General features: G+C 36.5%; 1 protein-coding gene across 4 annotated transcripts in view; it reads right to left on the bottom strand.

Annotated features, from left to right (window-relative positions):
- The window catches only part of SLCO5A1 (solute carrier organic anion transporter family member 5A1), a 395,111-nt gene that overhangs the window by 97,951 nt on the left and 277,682 nt on the right, over window positions 1–19,478 (bottom strand). For 3 of the 4 annotated variants that reach the window (XM_072604803.1, XM_072604804.1, XM_072604806.1), the window contains one exon: window positions 3,905–4,037. The exons of the other annotated variant lie outside the window; for it this stretch is intronic. In XM_072604803.1, coding sequence (XP_072460904.1) covers window positions 3,905–4,037 — 133 coding nt within the window. The remainder of the gene's footprint in view (window positions 1–3,904; window positions 4,038–19,478) is intronic. 4 annotated transcript variants of the gene reach the window in all.

The following is a 19,478-nucleotide window of genomic DNA, read 5'->3' on the forward strand; positions in this document are numbered from 1 at the left end:
ATTTTAAAGAATTAAATTATTTACTCACGTAAAATTTACCCACATAAATATATGACTCCAGGAAATATAGTTTGAGATGTTCAATAGGAAATAGGTAATGCTAGGGACCAAAGCTCAAAGCAAAACCTGGGGCTGTGTGCATGTTCATGTGCATGTGTGTACTCACATGCACACATGTGTGTGTATGCGTGTGTGCATGTGGGGGGGGGTATCTGTGAGTCATCTCTATATAAATGATAATTAGACCCACGGGAGTTGATGGGGTTACTAAGAGAAAGAAAGCAAAGGGAAAAGAGGACAGAATGTTGGAAAACATCTACAGTTAGAAAGTGTAATATAGGAAATGAGACAATGAAGACAGAGGAGGGATAAGATAGTAGAAAGACGTCAAACCAGGAGAGAGTAGTGTCAATCATCTGAAAAATTCATTCCCATAATACTGGGTAAAAAATGTTTTTCCTGAATATGTCCTAAATAAAAAAAAAAAAAAAAGAAAAAGATAGAAGATTACTCATGGTGCTAGCTAATCAGCAAATTCATTTATTAGGCTACTAGTTCCTTCACTAAAAGCCATCTCTAATGCTTCATTGTACAGTCAAAATGACTCTGAGTTCTTGAAGGTTCTGGCAATGTGGTATAAACTCTAACAGATCCTAACAAGCCAGCAAGACTGTGACTGCAGCCCAGTTACAGAATATGTGTCTGCCACCAAAGAAGTAGCCTTGCTTAATTCAGAGAGCCTCACCACCAGAAGGTTGGCCATTACCTGATGAATTACTTTTAGCCATAGCAGATCATGAAGGCACTCTAGTGAGGTATAAAGGGAGCGTTGCCTATATCAGTACAGGGAGTACTGTTACCTGATGAAATCCAGAGGGTTTTTTAAAATATTAAATTTTAATTTAATTAAACATAAAATATTAAATTAAATTAAATATAATTTAAAATATAAATAAATTAAATTAAACATTAAATTAATATTAAAATTGAATTAAAGGTTCTACTGCAAATGCTAATCTTTTGGTTATTTGAACTAAAGTTTTCTGGCTTTGTTAGAAGCATAAATGCCTTCAGTAAATGATAATATGATTGGATTTCCAAAGTATATTGAATTTCACCATCATACATTTCATTTCTGAGACAAAAGTTCAGCCAGTATTTTTGCATTGTCACTTGAAATCAATATATTTTTCATCCTTCATATTAGAACATTATCTCATTAATATGACAACAGCTCTTCCGTCATTCACCTGTCAGTTCTCCAGTTATAATATATATCCAGAATTAAGCAAAATGTTGCTAATTTAGTTAAGTAATCTGTTTAATTGACAAATTAAATAATTCATTGTACTTTAATGCAAATTTGGTATACCTAAATCAAGTATTAAAAAGAACCTGGCACACTTGAACAAATACTTATTTGCATTTTGGAAGAAATATGACTTTTTATTGGAGGGTAAAGAAAAAAAGTAGAGTTTTACAGGAAGCTGCAAGATTTCCGTAAGATAAATAAAATATATCCATGAAAGCGAATCTCTAGAGAGACAAGATGAAAACCTAATGAAACTTAAAGCAATATATAAAGTGTCTCCCAAAGCCCTTAGACATTAAAAAAAAGGACTGGAAAAATCATGTCATTAAAATGTGAATAGGGCAATACAACACTTTAGCAACTGCCTCACTTTGTTTTCCTCTTTTAAAAAAAAAAAGAAAATCTTAAACTTTCCATTTGGAAAAAATTCTACTATGAGAAAACTGTGACATCAATGCAGGTGACAGATTTTTCAATTCAACATATTTTTTAAAAAGAAAATCAATGACCTGATGATGGTTGGGGCAGCAGCAGATGTATCCAGATGTGGTTCCACACAGCCCAAGGAAACTCCTATGATGCTATGAATCAATGTTATGCTTTAGGGTCTTCCTAAGACATTCTCAGTTGAGGGACCTAGTCCCTCCTCCTCCTGCTCCTGATACTATTATTACTTCTAAAGCTCAGATGTGAGAACCCTTTTTCATCACTAAATCCAACCCACACCCCAAACCACAGCCTGGGCTCAATATCTCAGGATCCATCTTCCTGTTTGATACAGATTGGTTCTGCTTAGACCTAGGCTTTCTTCTCTGAAGTCTCTCCCCGAGATGACTCACCAGACTGATCAGTCAGTTTGGAAATTTGCGTACTGCCTTCACAGACCCCATTCTTAAATCCTGCCACTGGAGCATCTGGGAAAGGCAGTGCTTTCCAACCCTTCCAACTTGAGCCTTCTTTCTACCTCTTACCCTGTCCTCAAAGAAACTCCATTCCTTTCCCTACCAAATTTTAGCTGCAGGGGAAGTCCAGCGTAACTCCCTTCCTCCCCAAAGTAAAATCTCCTAAAGTCTAAACTCCTTGAGACTAAGGATTATTTTATTTATTACATCTGTGTCCCTAGGGTCTGGCACAGTGCTGGCACACAGGAAGTGTTTAATAAATACGTATTCATCGATTAATTCTTTAGCAATGTAATTCTCACAATAATCCAATTGGGTAGTTAGAAGGGAGTGAGAGATCAAGACTGAAACCAAAAGTTTTACTGTGAGTTAAAAGATAAACCATCTTCCTGCCTTAACCTGCGGAGTAACTCTAACTTCCTGTTTAAGCTAAGTCACCGACTGGACTTCTAAGAGCTTCCCCATTTGTAAACACTGAGATAATATTTCTTGAACTTTAATAATGAATGTGGCTTTTTATTACTGGGTTCTTTCATCTTCAAAGTGCATGGCTTATAAAAGGAGTGAAAATAAGAAGTGTTGTGCAGATTAATTAATACTTGTAAAGTACTTTGAAGATAGAAAGTGTTAAATGTTACCATTCTAATAACTTCACAAGTGTCAGGTTAGCATTCAGGTTATTATTCCACACAAAATAAGCATTTGGCCTTTACACAGTAACTAACATAGTATTTATCACAGATTTTCCTATTTTGTTCCTACTTTTCAATAGGAAATGATTTTTAACTAATGGACATCTGTTCTGTGACCTCTAATAATAGACACATATCAGCTTTAACATTTACAAAGTCCTTTTCACTATCTCACTTGAGCCTCTAACAATCCTATGAGATATATGCCACAGATATTATTACTATTCCCAGTTTACACATAAGGAAACTGAGCCTTGGAGAGGTTAAGTGACCTGCCTGTGATTACACACCTAATGAGTGTGAGAGGCAGGATCAGAGTTCTGGTCCAAATCCAAGAGGCTTCTACGAAATGAGTTCAAAATTATAAACTCTAACACTACTTCTTACAAACCACAATGGAGCCCACCATTGTGTCTCAGCTCTAGGCTTTCTATAAAACCTCAAAGGCCTCTGGAGAACCCTTGTAAAGCTACCACCTCCACTGAAGACTTGACTCTGTCAAGTCTTAAATGTTAGACTTGCTTAAGTTCCGCAAGGCTTGGGCAAAGTGCTGCTCCTAACATAGCTACTATCTGCTTGTAGGCTGCCAATTTCTAGTATGGAGAAGGAATAAAAGGTTACCAGGAAAAGCAATCACAAGGAAGTGGGTAACGGAAAGGTTTGGTAGAGAGTAACAGAAGGGAGACAATCGAGAAGGAACAGAAATAATTAAGGGAGGTGGGATAGAGTATAAAGAGGCACAATAGGAAGATGGTGAAAGGGGAAGGGGCACTCAAGTGGAGAGAGCCATGCAGGTGCAAATGCTGCCAAGTGATCCCACACCACTCTGCTGTTTAAGGACAAGCCCCCAGTGCTACAGATCACTTGTGAGATATCACATTATGAGTGATATCGCCAATCTGTCCATTTGGAGGGTTTTCCTATGCAGTGCTACAAGAGCACATGCAATCCCTCCTATCAGCATAACAGTGAATTAGGGGGAAAAAATTATTTCTTACCAGTTTCCAATGAAACGAGGGTCATTCTGGTCAAGATGAACGGGCATTCTGGGATCAACATAAAAACCAATAAGAACTCCACCTAATAAATATCCTGCTGCAGGACCAAGTGCTCCCATGACATACATGATGGCTGAGAAAATAGAAGGGGAAAATCATGAACTACAGCAATTTATTTCGTGAAAGTTTTGCTATTTTTCTAAGTCAGCCAAAAATTATAGTAGACATATGTCACCATCACAGTCCATGAGCCAGCAAAGGTCCTTCAATGACTGGCAGTCTGGAAGACTTTGACAGGCGTTAGTACTTCTGTTCTAAGTCTTACCCATGTATTTAACAAATTAATGACTATAGTCCTCTTAGAAATCCTTAGGATACGGAATGGGGGTGAGGGTATGGCAATTAGTCTAAAAAAAAAGGTCAACAAGGCAAATTGACTACTTAGCCAAACCCCAAAAATATCCTTCTGAAAATCTCTAAGGGTGCTATCTAATAATTTAATGAGTATATCACTAAGGACCCATGTCCCAACGTAGGCACAATTTACTGATCACTCATGGGCATTAGTTGGATCTTAACCACATATTCCTACTTGGTATGACACAGAATAAGCTACTTGCCTAGCTTTATTCCTAAACCCTCCAACATTATCTGATAACAGCTAAGCATTCAAAAGTAACTGATAGGAAACAAAGGCAAAGTGTAAGGAAGAAAGTAGACAGAGACAAGGGAGAGGGAAGGAGAGAGAAAGAGAGAGAGAGAGAGAACACTTTGGAGACAGAAAAGAGGATAAATAAGTCACAAAGAATGGATACAGCCTAATATAAAAATGGAAAACACAAAGTGGTTGAGAGTTGGGAAGAGCATATCAGACACAGAGCCTAAAATCTCTCTCCACTTCAAAACCCCTAGTACCTTAAAGGCTATTTCAAAATCAAAGAAGTCCTCAATAAGACACTCGGTTAATTGTTTATCATCAAGTTATGCTTAGAAGAGATCACATCCCTAAAGGGGCTGTGTCACTGTTGTTTGTCCTTCCTTCTTAAAAAGGACCAAGAAGGTGATATCTTGTCTTGCAAGTGAATTGGATTTAAATGAGGCAGAGCAAAGTTATCAGCCTCACTATCTTCTCCAGGGTCATTGCAGTCCAATTGCAAGATATAGGTCAGGATGACTACAGATGACCCCAGATACATAGGAGACCTTGGTCTTTTGAAGCTAAGGTCTTTCTTTACTGTTTTGAAGCAACAGTAAAGAGAATGAACTAGAAACAGTGTTAATCGGTTAACATAACACGAAAACAACTGGAAAGATCCCTTGCCCTACTGAAAAAGAACAACAGTATCATCTTCTCTTAGAAAGTAAAGAATTTTTTAATCATCATTTAGGTTGAAGTGGTTTTATATCAAAAAGTTTTTTAAAGACTGATCAGCATACTTTTAAAAGTGTTATAATCAGGTTTGATTTTTTTTCACTTATGAATTTAGAATATTAAATTCCTGGAAGATCACAAAGAAACCTAGATAATCAATTCTTCCTCCACCATCACCATAGCTTGTTTTTTCCCTCTTAAAATTCCTTTACATTTTAGGAACATTCTTAACTTAGAATATGGTCTAAATGCTGACAGAACTGTGTTTCTTAATTAGGAACTCATTCACTCAAAAACATTGTTAAGCATCTATTAAATGCAAAGCATTTTAGCAAATACTAGGGGAGAAACAAAGATAACTTTAAAAAGATGTAAAAGATAACAAACTAGACCGAAGATGCCTTTAAATCCCTGAATAAACAAATTACTTTTCCTCTTTTCAGTAAGTAATGCTATTCTTACAGTGAGGCAAATGAAAATGAACAGAATGACTGTGCATTTTCTTAAACATCTGCTTCTAAATAAGTATTGACTAATCTTATATCTCCAGTTACACATGCCTACAGTTGGCTAGGCAGCTCCATGGCACCTGTTCTCACTTCTTGTACTATTTCAAAAGAGAGAGAATCTTAAAGGAACATCTGATTGCACCAACCATGACTGAGCCATTAGACACTTGCCATTTTTAAACAGATGCCTGAGTGGTAGCGGAAGCAAAGCAACAACCATTTGATAGTCATCGTAAGCATTTTTAAATGCCTATTTTATAATTAATAAAATTTAATTTAACAATTCTATTATAAAGTTCATCATTAATATTTTATTTATAAAAATCAAAATCAAAGCAAGGTTGAATAAATTTTTCCACCTCTTTTTACCCATTACAAATCAAGAACAGAAAGTTTGTTTTGTTTTTAACTACAGAAGTTCCTACATACAAGGGATAGAGGCTTGAATATGCTTTTTCACCAGTATATGAAACTCCTTGGTAAAGAAACTCCCTTTAAAATTCAGGCAACCATGATCTCTGCGATTTAAAGTCTTAGATAGTGGTCTAGATTACCTGAGATTAAGTGACTTGCCCTTAGGGAAGGAAGGAAGGAAGGAAAAAAGGAAGGAAGGAAGGAAGGAAGGAAGGAAGGAAGGAAGGAAGGAAGGAAGGAAGGAAGGAAGGAAGGAAGGAAGGAAAGAAGGAAGGAAGGAAGAAAGGAAAAAAGGAAGAAAGGAAGGAAGGAAGGAATCAAGTTTTCTCCCAACCTACTTGGCTAACATTTAAAAAACCACTGGTCCCCTGCTCTGATTCAGCACCCTAAGAAATCCTTATTACATTAGAGCAGTAAAATAAACGCAAGTCCCTCCAATACTCAAAAGTCTTTCAACAGCTTCCCCACTGGCTATATGATAATGTTTACACTCTTTAATCAATCATTCAATAAAGTCCACAATTTGGATTTAAGCTACTGTGAAGGAAGCAGAGTGGTAGCAAAAATACTACACTAGGAATCAGAAGATGTGGGTTTGAATCCTTGCTGGGCTCCTCATTTTCCTATGTAATCTTGGGCAAATCACTTACTCATTGTTAGTTTCTCTCAATCTCCAAAATCTGTCTCCTTGCCAGGGCTGTTGTGAAGATCAAATCAGACTATGTATATGATATGATGAATTGTCAGATGAAAAGCACCACACAGATGTAAAATAAGGAGGTATTATGAGCTGGAGTATGGGCAGCTAGGTGACCCAGTAGATAGAGCACCAGGCCTGGAGTCAAGAAGATCTGAGATCAAATCTGACCTCAGACACTTAGTAGAGGTGTGATCCTGGGCAAGACACTTAACCCTGTTTGCCTCAGTTTCCTCACCTATAAATGAGATGAAGAAGGAAATAGCAAACCACTTTAGTATCTTTGCCAAGAAAACCCCAAATGGGTTCATGAAGAGTTAGACATGAATAACCAACAAGATCTGGAGTAGTATTTCTTAACCTAAACTTTTTGTTGTCCTGGTTGTTTTTTTCAGTTGTGTCCAGTTCTTTGTAACCCCATTAGGGGTTTTCTGGCAAAGAAAATTGCAATATTAACTGGTTTGATATTTTCTTCTCCAGCTGATTTTATAGATGAGGAAACTGAGGCAAACAGGATTAAGTGACTTGCCCAGTGTGACGTAGCTAGTAGGTGTCTGAGGTTGAATCTGAACTCAGGAACATGAATGTTCCTGACTCCAGGCTCAGCTCCGAGCTAGTTGCACCACCTAGCTGCCCTTAACCCAAGCTAGAACTGACCAAATACTTAAATGCTCTGCTTCCTCGGTTTGCTCAGCCCTTCACAATGATGGGCATTAAACGTCAAAGAAAAGGGACTAGCAGGGTAGATAGACAAGGGGAGAAGCATGCAGAGAGAAAGAGGGGTCATACACTTCAGTGGGAGATTGGCTGGACAAATTGTGATATAGGACTATATAGAATAGTACTGTACCATGAGAAAAGACCAGGCCATTTCAAAGAATCCTGCATAGCATCAACTGAAGCAGAGTAAAGTGAACAGAGTCAGAAGAACAACTTATACATGAACAACACTGTAAGGAAAAACAACTTTTAAAGACTTAAAAGCTCTGGTCAATATCTTCAGAGGATATGTGAAGAAATATGTTATCCAACTCCTTGACAGAGAGGTGATGAAGTCACGGTGCAGAGAGAGATCCGTCTCTTTGGACGTGTCATTACGTAGATCAATCTTGGTTTACTATACTTATTTGCTACAAGGATTTTTTTCTTCCTTTTCTCTGTTTTTAACTGGGGCAGGGGTATTGTGGGGGGATGAAGAGTTAACAATACTAATGAAAAAAGAGAGTCATGGTAATATCTTTTGAGAGAGAGACAGAACAGAAGGAAATTCAGAACAAAGCATAGATAAGCAGGATTGTACTCAAAGTGATGTGTAAAATTTTTTATTCACTTTTTTTTAAAGCAAACAGTATGAAATGGAGATCCATGGTTATAGATACAATCATCTTTCTTGCTCTGCAGTGTATACGGAAATTATTTTTTTTTTTTTAGTATTTAAGTTCAAAATTTTAAAAATTAAAAACAATACAAAAAAAAAAAAACCAAATACATCTGTTAAACAATCCTTGACATGAAGGAACTAGGGGGTAGGAACAGAGTATTAAAAGTACCAAGCTATATAATTTGGGAATAGTACCTAAAAATAAAGCAAAAATGGCATAAATTACTACCTGTTGTTCATTTTCCAGAGTCTTCCAAGGACCAGAAAGAATCCTGGCAGGAAACCTGAAAGTTTTTCAGCATTCGACAGAACTATACTCCAAGCTCAAAAAGAAATCAAACATTTCTGTGATTCCCAATCAGAATTAATACAGCTAGTGACTGGTTGGCTAACGGGAACATAAAAGTGTAATGGGGAGCGTTGTATGATGTCTATTTTGGAGGTCAGAAATAATATCTACCTTTTTAGTCCTATATCAATTTTATTGTAGGAAATTTTTACAATTTAGGTGGATGCAAACTGACTCTGTATACACAAATCCTAATCAAGCAGGTAAGAATGAGTATCTATTAAAACCAAAAATGTCTCCGGCACTTTTAGTCCAGATTTGCCAACCCAGACATCACATACCTCCAAATGAGAGTCCAACACAAGGTAACTGTGAGCAAGAAATTGAAAGGTCAGCTGTACTAGACATGAGTTCCATTTACATAAAGAGTGTAAATTCACATAAAGTATGACTATATTATCATTACTAACTGGGATCTCACAGAATCACAGAATTGAAGAGATGGAAAGCATCTCAGAAGTCATCTAGTCCAACCAGTAGAAGAGCAAGAATTCCCTCTATAAATAGCGACCATCCAGCCTTTAATGGAAGACCTCTAGTGAAAGGGAACTGACAGCCTCCTCAAGCAACTCTCTTCACTTTTAGATAGCACTCATTGATAAGTTATTTCTCCTCCCCTTTAACCTAAATTTGCCTCTGCAAATTCCATACATTTCTTCTAGTTTGGCCCTCTGGAACCAAAAAGAACAGGTCAAATCACTCTTCCTTGAAACTTAACCTTCACTTAAACATTTGTACATAATTATCCTGTTCCACTTCAACCTTCTTTTTTTCAGATTAAACATTTTTAGTTTCTTCAACTCTTGCTCTCATATACCATAGACTCAAAGCACTTGACCATACTGAATGGTCTCCAACTTATCAATGTCCTTCCTAAAATTTAGTGCCCAAAACTGAAAACAATTCAATCGAAGGCTTCTGACCACTAGGCTTTTATTAATATAGTCTAATATTACTTTTTTTCCTAACACACTGAAGTTTAAGATCTATCACCTCAAACTACAAGTCCAAAAATTCAAGTTAAGCCATCTCTCTGAGACAAAGATAAGTACACTAAGAAAAACAAGAATGCATAATCATATGAAAAACTTACAGATCTATCCAAGATTAGAAATGCTCATATTATACAACAATTTCTACAGAAAATTAGTAGGAGACAATAAAATATAATTCAATAAAGCTCTAGCCCATCTTCTTTCATAGTATTCTTTTAACAATCTCTAAATATTTTTTAAAAATTAAATGAAAATTTTTGACACTTTGGAATACAAAGGAAATTATATCCCAATCATTTTTAATGTCCTGGCAATAGCATAGTACACTTAATCCATCTGTCATTCCTGATCTTGTATTAATTTCAGCATAAAAAACATTAAAAAAATCATTCTGAGAATTAACCTTCTGAATGTACAAACATACACATGTGCGCATGTACATATGCACACATCACAACAGCTCCTTCTCTTGATTTTGCTATCAATTGCTAGTAGTACCATTAATTCTATCAGTCATTCATGCTTGAAATCTCAACATCTTATTTGACCTAGTCTCCTTTCTTCTCATTAATCAGTAAATTACATTAGTTCCATGTCTATCCTCTCTTATCCATTCTCATGGCCACCACTGAAACTTATAATTTTTTCATTTCCTGAGGCAGCACAGTATTAGATCTGAAGTCAGGAAATATTAATTCAAATCCTGCCTTAACCACTTATGATCTGTGTGACCTTGAGCAAGACTCTTTGCCTCTCTGGGCTTCCACTTCCTAATCTCTAAAGTGAGGAGGGAGGACTACATGACCCCTACGTAATCTTAGAGGCAGTTAGGGGACAAAGTAGATGCATATTGGGTCTAATATTAGGAGACATGAGTTCAAAAAACTATCCTCAGACACTACTAGCTCCGTGACCTTGGACAATTCACTTAAGTTCCATCTGTCTCAATTTCCTCAATTGTAAAATGAGGATTACAATAGTGCCTGCCTCCCAGGACTGTGGTGAAGATCAAATTAGATAATATTTGTAAAGCACTTAGCACAGCACCTGGTATATATTAGACACTTAATAAATGCATGTTGTCTTCTCCTTCCAGATCTGTGTCTATTCTACTGCTATGAGTCTATGATCCTCCATAATTGAAATTAATGCAATAATCTTGTAACGTATCTGGCCTCCACTATATTCACCTGTATACTCTATCATCCAAAAACTGTCAGTGCCTCTTCATTGTCTACATGATAAATGCTAAATTTTATAAGTTGCTACTCAAAGAAAGGAAATAAGCATTTATCAAGTACCTACTAGATGCCAAGCACTATGCTAAGCCCTTTACCAATAGAACCAAACTTGATCAAAGCTCTCAAATCTTTCTGACGTTATCGAACATTCCCTCCTTCACAAACACTCCAGTGCTGCCAGTCTTTTCATAAATATGCCATGTGCATTTCAACTCTCTCCTTATCTGAATCTTACCCATCCTTCAAGACTCCTCCATGAAGCCTTCTCCTGAAAGCTAGAAAATTTCTTTCTTATCTGAACTCAGCAGCATCTTTTATCTGTACCACTCAGAAGACCCAGAAAAGAAAGTTCTTGTCACCAAAGTCTTTGGCACTGTCAGATGATTCAGTGTCTGAAATAGATGTGGTTTTATTAACAGAAATGACACTAAAAAAGATTCATTACCCTCTCAACCCTAAGAACTATTGGACTTTTCCATCCCCTGACAGAACATTAACTCCCTGAGAAATAGGGACTAAATCTCTTTTCTATCCTCTGAGCTTACCATGTGCTTTACCATGTACATTGTGCATGGTAAAGACTTAATAAATGCTTTTTCATTCATTCATTAAGCAAGTAGTATTCTATAGCTTTACACCTTCTCTGTCAAATAGATTGTAAACTCCTTGAGAGCAAGAGCCATTTCAGAAATATCTGGAAAGACTTGTATTTCAAAGTGCAAAGCGAACTGAGCAGAACCAGGAGAACAGTTTATGTAACAAAAACATTGTAAAAATAATCAACTTCGAAAGACTTGGGAACTCTGATCAGCACAATGAGCAAGCACAATGCAAAAACCTCATGAGGATACAAGCTTCCCACCTCCAGATAGAGAAACGATGGACTAAGAATGCAAACGAAGCATAATTTCTTTTCATTTTCTTTTCTTTCTTTCTCAGTATTTTTACATGACTTATGCAGGAATTGTCTTGCATGTTTAGGTATATATTTGTAATGAGTTTTGTTTTTCTTGCCTTTTCAATGGGTGCAGGAGAGGGAAAGGGGAGGGAGAGAATACAGAACTAAAAATAAAATTGAATTTGAAAAGAAAAGAAAAGAGAAATTGAGGGTAGACAAATCAGAAAACAACTAAAGATGAGAGAGAATGGTACCCAACTACATGTACTTTTAAAATATTTTTGAAAATCTTTTCTAAATGATGTATTATTTATTTAGCTTTAGTAATTAAAATAAGTCTAGGTTTGTTTTTCTTTAAGAGAGAGCAGGAATCATGAATTAGACTTTTATGTAAATTTATATAACCCCTCGCTTTCTCAAGGACCCAGCTCTCTTTTACGGTGACTGAGTACAAACTAGCCTACTACATCTACTAGCTGGAGCCAGACTCCTTCCAGCCACCCACCAGGCTATCTTGCCATCTGCTCCTTCTGAGCTCTCTCTCTACCTCTTGCTCTGGGCACAGGAATCAAATCAATAGTCCCACTGCTTCTGGGAAGAATGTGCCAATTCACTGCCCAAACATACTCACCCATCCCTGACTCCCCTTCACTACCACTCCCCTATAGGTATTGTCTTGCCCCATGAGGGCAAGGACTGTCTATCTTTTTGTATTTGTTGCCCAGTGTTTAGCACAATGCCTGGAATATACAAAGCAATTAAAATGACTTTTTATTTTGTTAATTCATTTGATTTAGGAGCAAATCTTTTGTAAGAACAAATATGAAGCTACTGAATATGGGGGAGAAAGCAATATCAGCACTTCTTTTCTCAAAGAATGGAATAGAACAGAGTACATTCCTAGACTTCAGCAATTGTCTTGCATTCCTACCATGAGTATCCCATAAGTATCTGCGGTAAAGCTCAACCCAATGCCAGTTACTATTCTTGTTCAAAATTAACCTCCCCCCAAGTCAAGGTTATTAGTGAAGTTATAAATAAGAGTAGAAAATACACTGAGCTGCACAGTGTTTGGGAGTCACTACTACCTTCTAAACCCATAATACCCTGTCTATTCCACCTTGACCCCTTAGATTACTCCCTTCCATATAAGTCAAACCAAAGGTCCCCAAGAAGTCTTTTCTGAGTATTCTCCATGACAGCAAAGCCCCCCATTTTGTATAAACTTTTTTACTATTATCACTAACGTGATATTCCCTAAACTTGTCATTCCATCTCCCCTTCCATGACTTCACATAGGCTGAACCTTCATACCTGAAATACATTACCACCTTTCCTCCACCTCTTAGAATACTTATCTTCCTTCAACCTGGGGTGCCGCATTTTCTACAAAGTCTTTTCTGATTTTTATGCCCCAGTTGTGACTTATTTCTCCCACCTCAAATTACCATATGTTTATGTGTCCATATATAGATCATATCCCCATAAAGAATGCAAAGATCCTTGAGAGCAGGGACTGCTGTCATTATTATCCCTCTATCCCCAGCACCCAGTGGAGTGCTTACTACATTGTAGACAGCTAATAAATGTTTGTTAAACTGAATTGAATATTGACGAGGACATATATACATACTATAAATAGATACAGATTATGTAAATATTGACACATATTATCTATGTTAGAGGTAGTTGATAACAGCCTAAAAGACATATGTCTATATGATCATAATAGGATTGTTAGATTGAAATTACGTATCTTTTTAAAAGCTATTTTAAAGCAATTTTACTTTAAAAGGAAAAATATTCAAATAAAGGAATGAAATCAGGTTAACCTGAATGACGAAAAATTATCCTGATGAATCATTGCTGTAAAATGTGAATTATCCAAAAACAACCTGATCACCCATGAATAGAAACTGCCACTTTTTCAAATTTAGAGGACATTATACCGAAATTCCATTTATGCCTCCCAAACTTACATGAAAAATGCTGGGGAAAGATCACTTGGATCTCAAAACAAGTAAATAATCGTAGTAACTACTAAATATAAAAGCCCAGGGTATTGAAAAAGAAAAAAGTTAGGCCAATCTCAGAAAAAGCAAGTTTGCAAGGAAATCAATATTTTCATAAAAACTAAAGATAGATTTCACAGGAAACTTTGTGGGGTTTTTTTTTCAAACTACTAATGGTCCATGCCATGATAAGCATCATCTGGTAGCATAGTCAAGATGGCAGAATTAAAGAAAGCATTTTTTGTATATCTCATTCAGCACACTTCTCCTCCACAATGAATTAGATTGACTTCTAATTCACTGTGATTCATTTTTCCAGTTTAGGACAGCTTAGGGAAATAGACTGATTCAAACACAGGGAAGAGCAGTCACAAGAAGGGGAGGCATAGATGAATACTGAGTAAGTAATAAGTTGCAGAAACATAGTTCTGAGCACCAACACATAACAATGACTCAGTTCTACCCTTTAGCTGATCACATAAAGCTGCAGTGGGAAAACCAGGGCAAATGTCCTGAGGCAAAGGGGAGCTAGGAGTTGAATTGTTCTGAACCTGCAGAAACTCCTAGTGGGCTGACAATGACTGATTCCTGCTTCAGTCTACTGAAGCTCCAGCACACACAAGCCAACAAACTCAAATGTGTGAGGAACCAGCAGAACTCATACCAAGAGAGCAATGAACAAATTTTTCCTGGAATCAGACTACTTGAGGAATCATGAAAACCTGCAAACTCCCACCCAAAGCTATTCAGCAGAAGGGCTTAAAAGAACAGAAGTTCACCACAGAAGTGGTGAAATGTGAAGTGTGAAGTGTGAAGAAGGCAGCGCTAACATAACCTAAAAAAAAAAAAAGAATAAAAGAGAACTCAACTATAAAGATACTATGTTGATACAGGAGGAGTTCAATGTACAAATACAGAGGATGACAATGACTTAAAAATATTTACAGCAAAAACTTCAAAGAAAAATGCAGATTTGACATAAGTCCAATAAGAATTCCTACAAAAGTTGAGAGAGTTAAGAAAAAGAGCAAAAATTTTTTTAAGTCAAATGAAAAGAGTATTGGAAACAAATGAGGGAAAGAAATGAATTACACAAGAAAGATAACAAAAAAATTTAATAATTTTTTTTAAAAGCTATAAAACGTAATTGAAGAAAACAAATGAAAAGAAAAAAAGCTTTAAATCATTGAAAATTAGAACTCATCAAATGGAAGCTAATGACTCCATGAAATATCAAACAATATTAAAACAAAGTTAAATGACAGGAAAAAATAGAAGAAAATGTGAAATAGCTCATAGGAAAAACAAGTGACCTGGAAAACAGGTGAGGAAAGATAATTTAAGAATCAATGAACTAGGGGGAGGAGCCAAGATGGCAGAGCAGAAAGACCTACATACTTTAGCTTTTCCCCCACAGTCCATAAAATACCTGTAAAGAAAGACCCTGAACAAATTCTAGAGCAACAGAAGCCACAGAAAGATGGACTGGAGGAGATTTCCAGCCCAGGGTGACCTGGAAGGCTTAGACATTATCTTTCATGAAATTATCAAGGAAAACTGCCTTGATATTCTAGAATCAGAGGGCAAAATAAATATTGAAAGAATCCACAGATCACCACCTGAAAGAGATCCAAAAAGAGAAAGTCCTAGGAATATTGTAGGCAAATTCCAGAGTTCCTAGGTCAAGGAGAAAATATATTGCAAGCAGATAGAAAGAAACAATTCAAGTATTGTGGAAATACAACCAGGATAACACAAGATCTAGCATCTTCTACATTAAAGGATCAAAAGGCATGGAATATGATATTCTAGAAGTCAAAGGAACTAAGATTAAAACCAAGAATCATCTACCCAGCAAAACTAAGTACAATACTTCAGGAGGAAAATGGAGTTTCAATGAAACAGAGGACTTCCAAGCATTCTTGCTTAAAAGACTAGAGCTGAAAAGAAAATTTGACTTTCAAATACAAGAATCAAGAGAAACATGAAAAGGTAAATAGGAAAGAGAAGCCATAAGGGACTCATTAAAGTTGAACTGTTTACATTTCTACATGGAAAGATGGCACTTGTAACTGATGAGATCTTTCTCATTATTAGGGTAATTAGAGGGAATAGATAGATAGATAGATAGATAGATAGATAGATAGATAGATAGATAGATAGATGTGTGTGTGTGTGTGTGCGTGTGTGTGTGTGTACAGACAGAGGGCAGAGAGTGAGCAGGATGTGAAGGGAGGATAACTAAAAAATAAAATTAAGTGTTGAGAGAAATAAATTGGGAGAAAGAGAAAGGAAGAGGTAGAAAGTAGTAAATCATCTCACATAAAAGAGGCAAAAAAGACCTTTTACAATGAAGGGGAAGAGGGGGGAGGTGAGAGGGAATAAATGAGTCTTACTTTCATCAGATTTGACTTAAGGAGGGAATAACACACATTCAGTTGGGTATGGAAATCTACCTTACTCTGCACGAAGGAAGGGGGGGGGGAAGGGGATAAAAGAGGAAGGATAACAGAAGGGACTGCAAATTGGGGGAAAGAGTAACCAGAAGCAAATACTTATTGTGGCAGGGACTGGTCAAGGGAGGGAATGGAATAAATGGAGGGCAAAACAAAATAAAGGGAAATGTGGTTAGTCTTTCGCAACATGACTTATGGAAGTGTTTTGCATGGCTATACATGTAAGACCTATATTGAATTACTTGCTTTCTGAATGAGGGTGGGTGGGGAGGGAGGAAGGGAGAGAATGTGGAACCCAAACCTTTAAAAATGAATGTCAAAAATTGTTTTTGCATGCAACTGGGAAAAAAATCGTACAGGTACTGAGATACAGAAATCTATCTTGTCCTACAGGAGAATAGAGGTTAGGGATAAGAGAACGGGGAGCGATAGAAGGAAGGGCAGATTAGGGAAAGGGGTGGTGGGGTGAACGCTGTCCTGGGGTCAGGTGAGGGGAGAGATGGGGAAAAAATGTGGAATTCAAAATCTTATGAAAGTGAATGTTGAAAAATGAAAATTAAAAAAAATTACATTAAAAAATAAAAAAAAGAATAAACTACCCAGCAAAATTGAATATAATCCCACAAGGGAAAAATGGACCTTTAGTGAAATCAAGAATTTTCAAACATTCTTAATGAAAACACCAGAGCTACGTAGAAAGTTTAACATTCAAACACAGGAAGAAGAAGTATAAAAAAGGCAAATATGAGCGAGAAACCATAAGAGACTAAACAAGGTTAAACTGTTTACATTCTTATGATGATAGATGTAACCCCTCAGAACTTTATCATCACCAGTGATCCTAGTGGGAGTCTTTTACACAAATTTTTTTTATAAACAAAACTAATGCAGCTAAAATTAGAAGAAGGAAATTAGGGAGTAAAATCTCTGCAGCAAAATCCTCTGATAGAGGTTTCATTTCTAAGGTGAGAAATTAAGTTAAATGCACAAGGCTATGAGCCATACCCCAAATGAAAAATGATCAAAGGATAACAATGGGTAGCTTTCAGAGGAAAAAATCCAAACTATCAATAGCTATATGAAAAACATACTCTGAATCACTAATAATTGAAGAAATTCATATTAAAACAACTTTGAGGAACCATTGCATATCTATCAAGTTGGCTAAAAAGACAAAAAAGGAATTATGGCAAATGCAAGAAGGTCTGTGGGGAAACAAGTACAGTAATACACTGTCAGGTCTATGAACCAGTCTAAGCATTCTGAAAAGCAATTTGAAAGTATGTCTAAAAAGCTGATTAAATTGTGTATACATTGACCCAGCAATATTGCCACTAGGTCTACACCTGAAAAAAACCCAAAGAAAGAGGAAAAGAACCTATATGTATAAAAATATTTGTAGCAGCTTTTTGTGTGGTGGCAAAGGAATAGATACTGAGAAAATATTCATCAGCAGGGAAAGGGTTAAACAAGTTATGGTATAAAAATGTGATGGAATACTATTACCCTCTAAGAAATGATCAAGGGGATGTTCTGAAAAATCTGGTTAGACTGATATGAACTGATGCAAAGTGAACTAAGTGGAACCAGAAGAACAATTAACATGGCATCAGCAGTATTGCAAAGATAATCAACTTTGAAACACTCAAAAGATAATTAACTTTAAAAAACAGAAACACTGATCAACACAGTGACCAACCACACTTCCAAAGGATTTATGATGAAACATGCTATCCACTTCCAGATAGAGGGCAGATGTACTTAAGAGTGTGCACACTCTCCCTCTCTCTCCCCTCCTCCTTTTCTCCCTTTCTCTCTCTCTCTCTCTCTCTCTCTCTCTCTCTCTCTCTCTCTCTCTCTCTCTCTCTCTCTCTCTCTCTGTCAGAAAGACACAGCTCTCCACACAGGAAGTTGTTTTGTATGACTATAAATTTGTAGTGGGTTTCTTGCCTTTTCAATAGGTGGAGAGGGAAAAGGAAGAAAATTTGGAACTTAAAATTAAATTAAATTTTAAAATAAGAGAGAAGCACTTGATCAACTAACAGGCATTTATTAAGTACCTACTCTCTCTTTACATATATATGTATGTATGTGTATATGTGTACCAAGTAATAGTTTTATATATATATGCACATATATATTTAAATATACACACATCTATATCTATAGATATGCATATCTCTATAGATATATATGTATGTGTGTGTATGTGTGCATATATATGTGTCTTGTGTGTGTTTTGTCCTTCATTCTCAAAGAGGACCATGACATCAAGATGATGACATGACTTGCAGCTGACTTTGATTTGAGTGAGAGAGGGCTGTGCAAGGTCACCAATCTCACTTTTTTCTCCTGTGCCATCTGGATTCAGCAACCTAATATTCATCAGGATGGCTGGAGATGGCCCAGGATGCAATGTGAGACCTTGGCCCTTTCAGGCTAAGGTCTTATAACATTCTCACTTTAAGTAGCTGCTCAAGGAACAATCAAAAAAAAAAAAAATGAAGTGGTGAAGAGAAGACCATCAGGGTTCCTGGGTAAGAGAAACAATTACTATTTAGCATTTAAATACATACACACCAGGCACACACACACACACACACACACACACACACACACACACACACACACACACACACACACACACACACACACACACACACACACGGCAAAAGGCTAGGATAAATACCAGGCATACAAAATTATATCTAGGTGGTAAAAATGGACTAACACACTAAACTTGGAGTGAAGAAGACCAGAGTTCAAATCCAGCTTTAGGTAACATTAGCTATCTAACCTTGGGCAAATTGCTTAACCTCTCTAAGACTTGATGTCCTCATCTGTGAAATGGAAAAAATAATTGCACCTATCTCACAAAACTGTTATGAGGATCAAAAGAGATAATATAAAAAGATAATGTTAGTACCTGGAAACCTTAAAGTGCTATATAAATGTTGGCTATTCCCATTAATTGTTAGCATCATTATGACCTTGATAAAAATGGTAGAAATAAAGAGAAATGTAAGTTGATAGGTATCTCGTAATACATGGTAATCATCAAGTTGCCTTCATTTAACTCTGAAGTTTGAATTGCCTGAGTAAAGTATACTTTTTTTACTTTATTTTTCTTGCTTTTTTTGTTTTTGTTTTTGCAACATGGCTAATATGGAACTACGTTTTGCATGATATATATAATTGCTATCATAATGCTTTCCTTCTCAATGGATGGGGGAAGGACAGAAGGGAGAGA

The sequence above is a fragment of the Notamacropus eugenii genome, chromosome 4 (genome assembly GCF_028372415.1).
Source record: "Notamacropus eugenii isolate mMacEug1 chromosome 4, mMacEug1.pri_v2, whole genome shotgun sequence".
In the NCBI taxonomy this organism is placed as follows: domain Eukaryota; kingdom Metazoa; phylum Chordata; class Mammalia; order Diprotodontia; family Macropodidae; genus Notamacropus; species Notamacropus eugenii.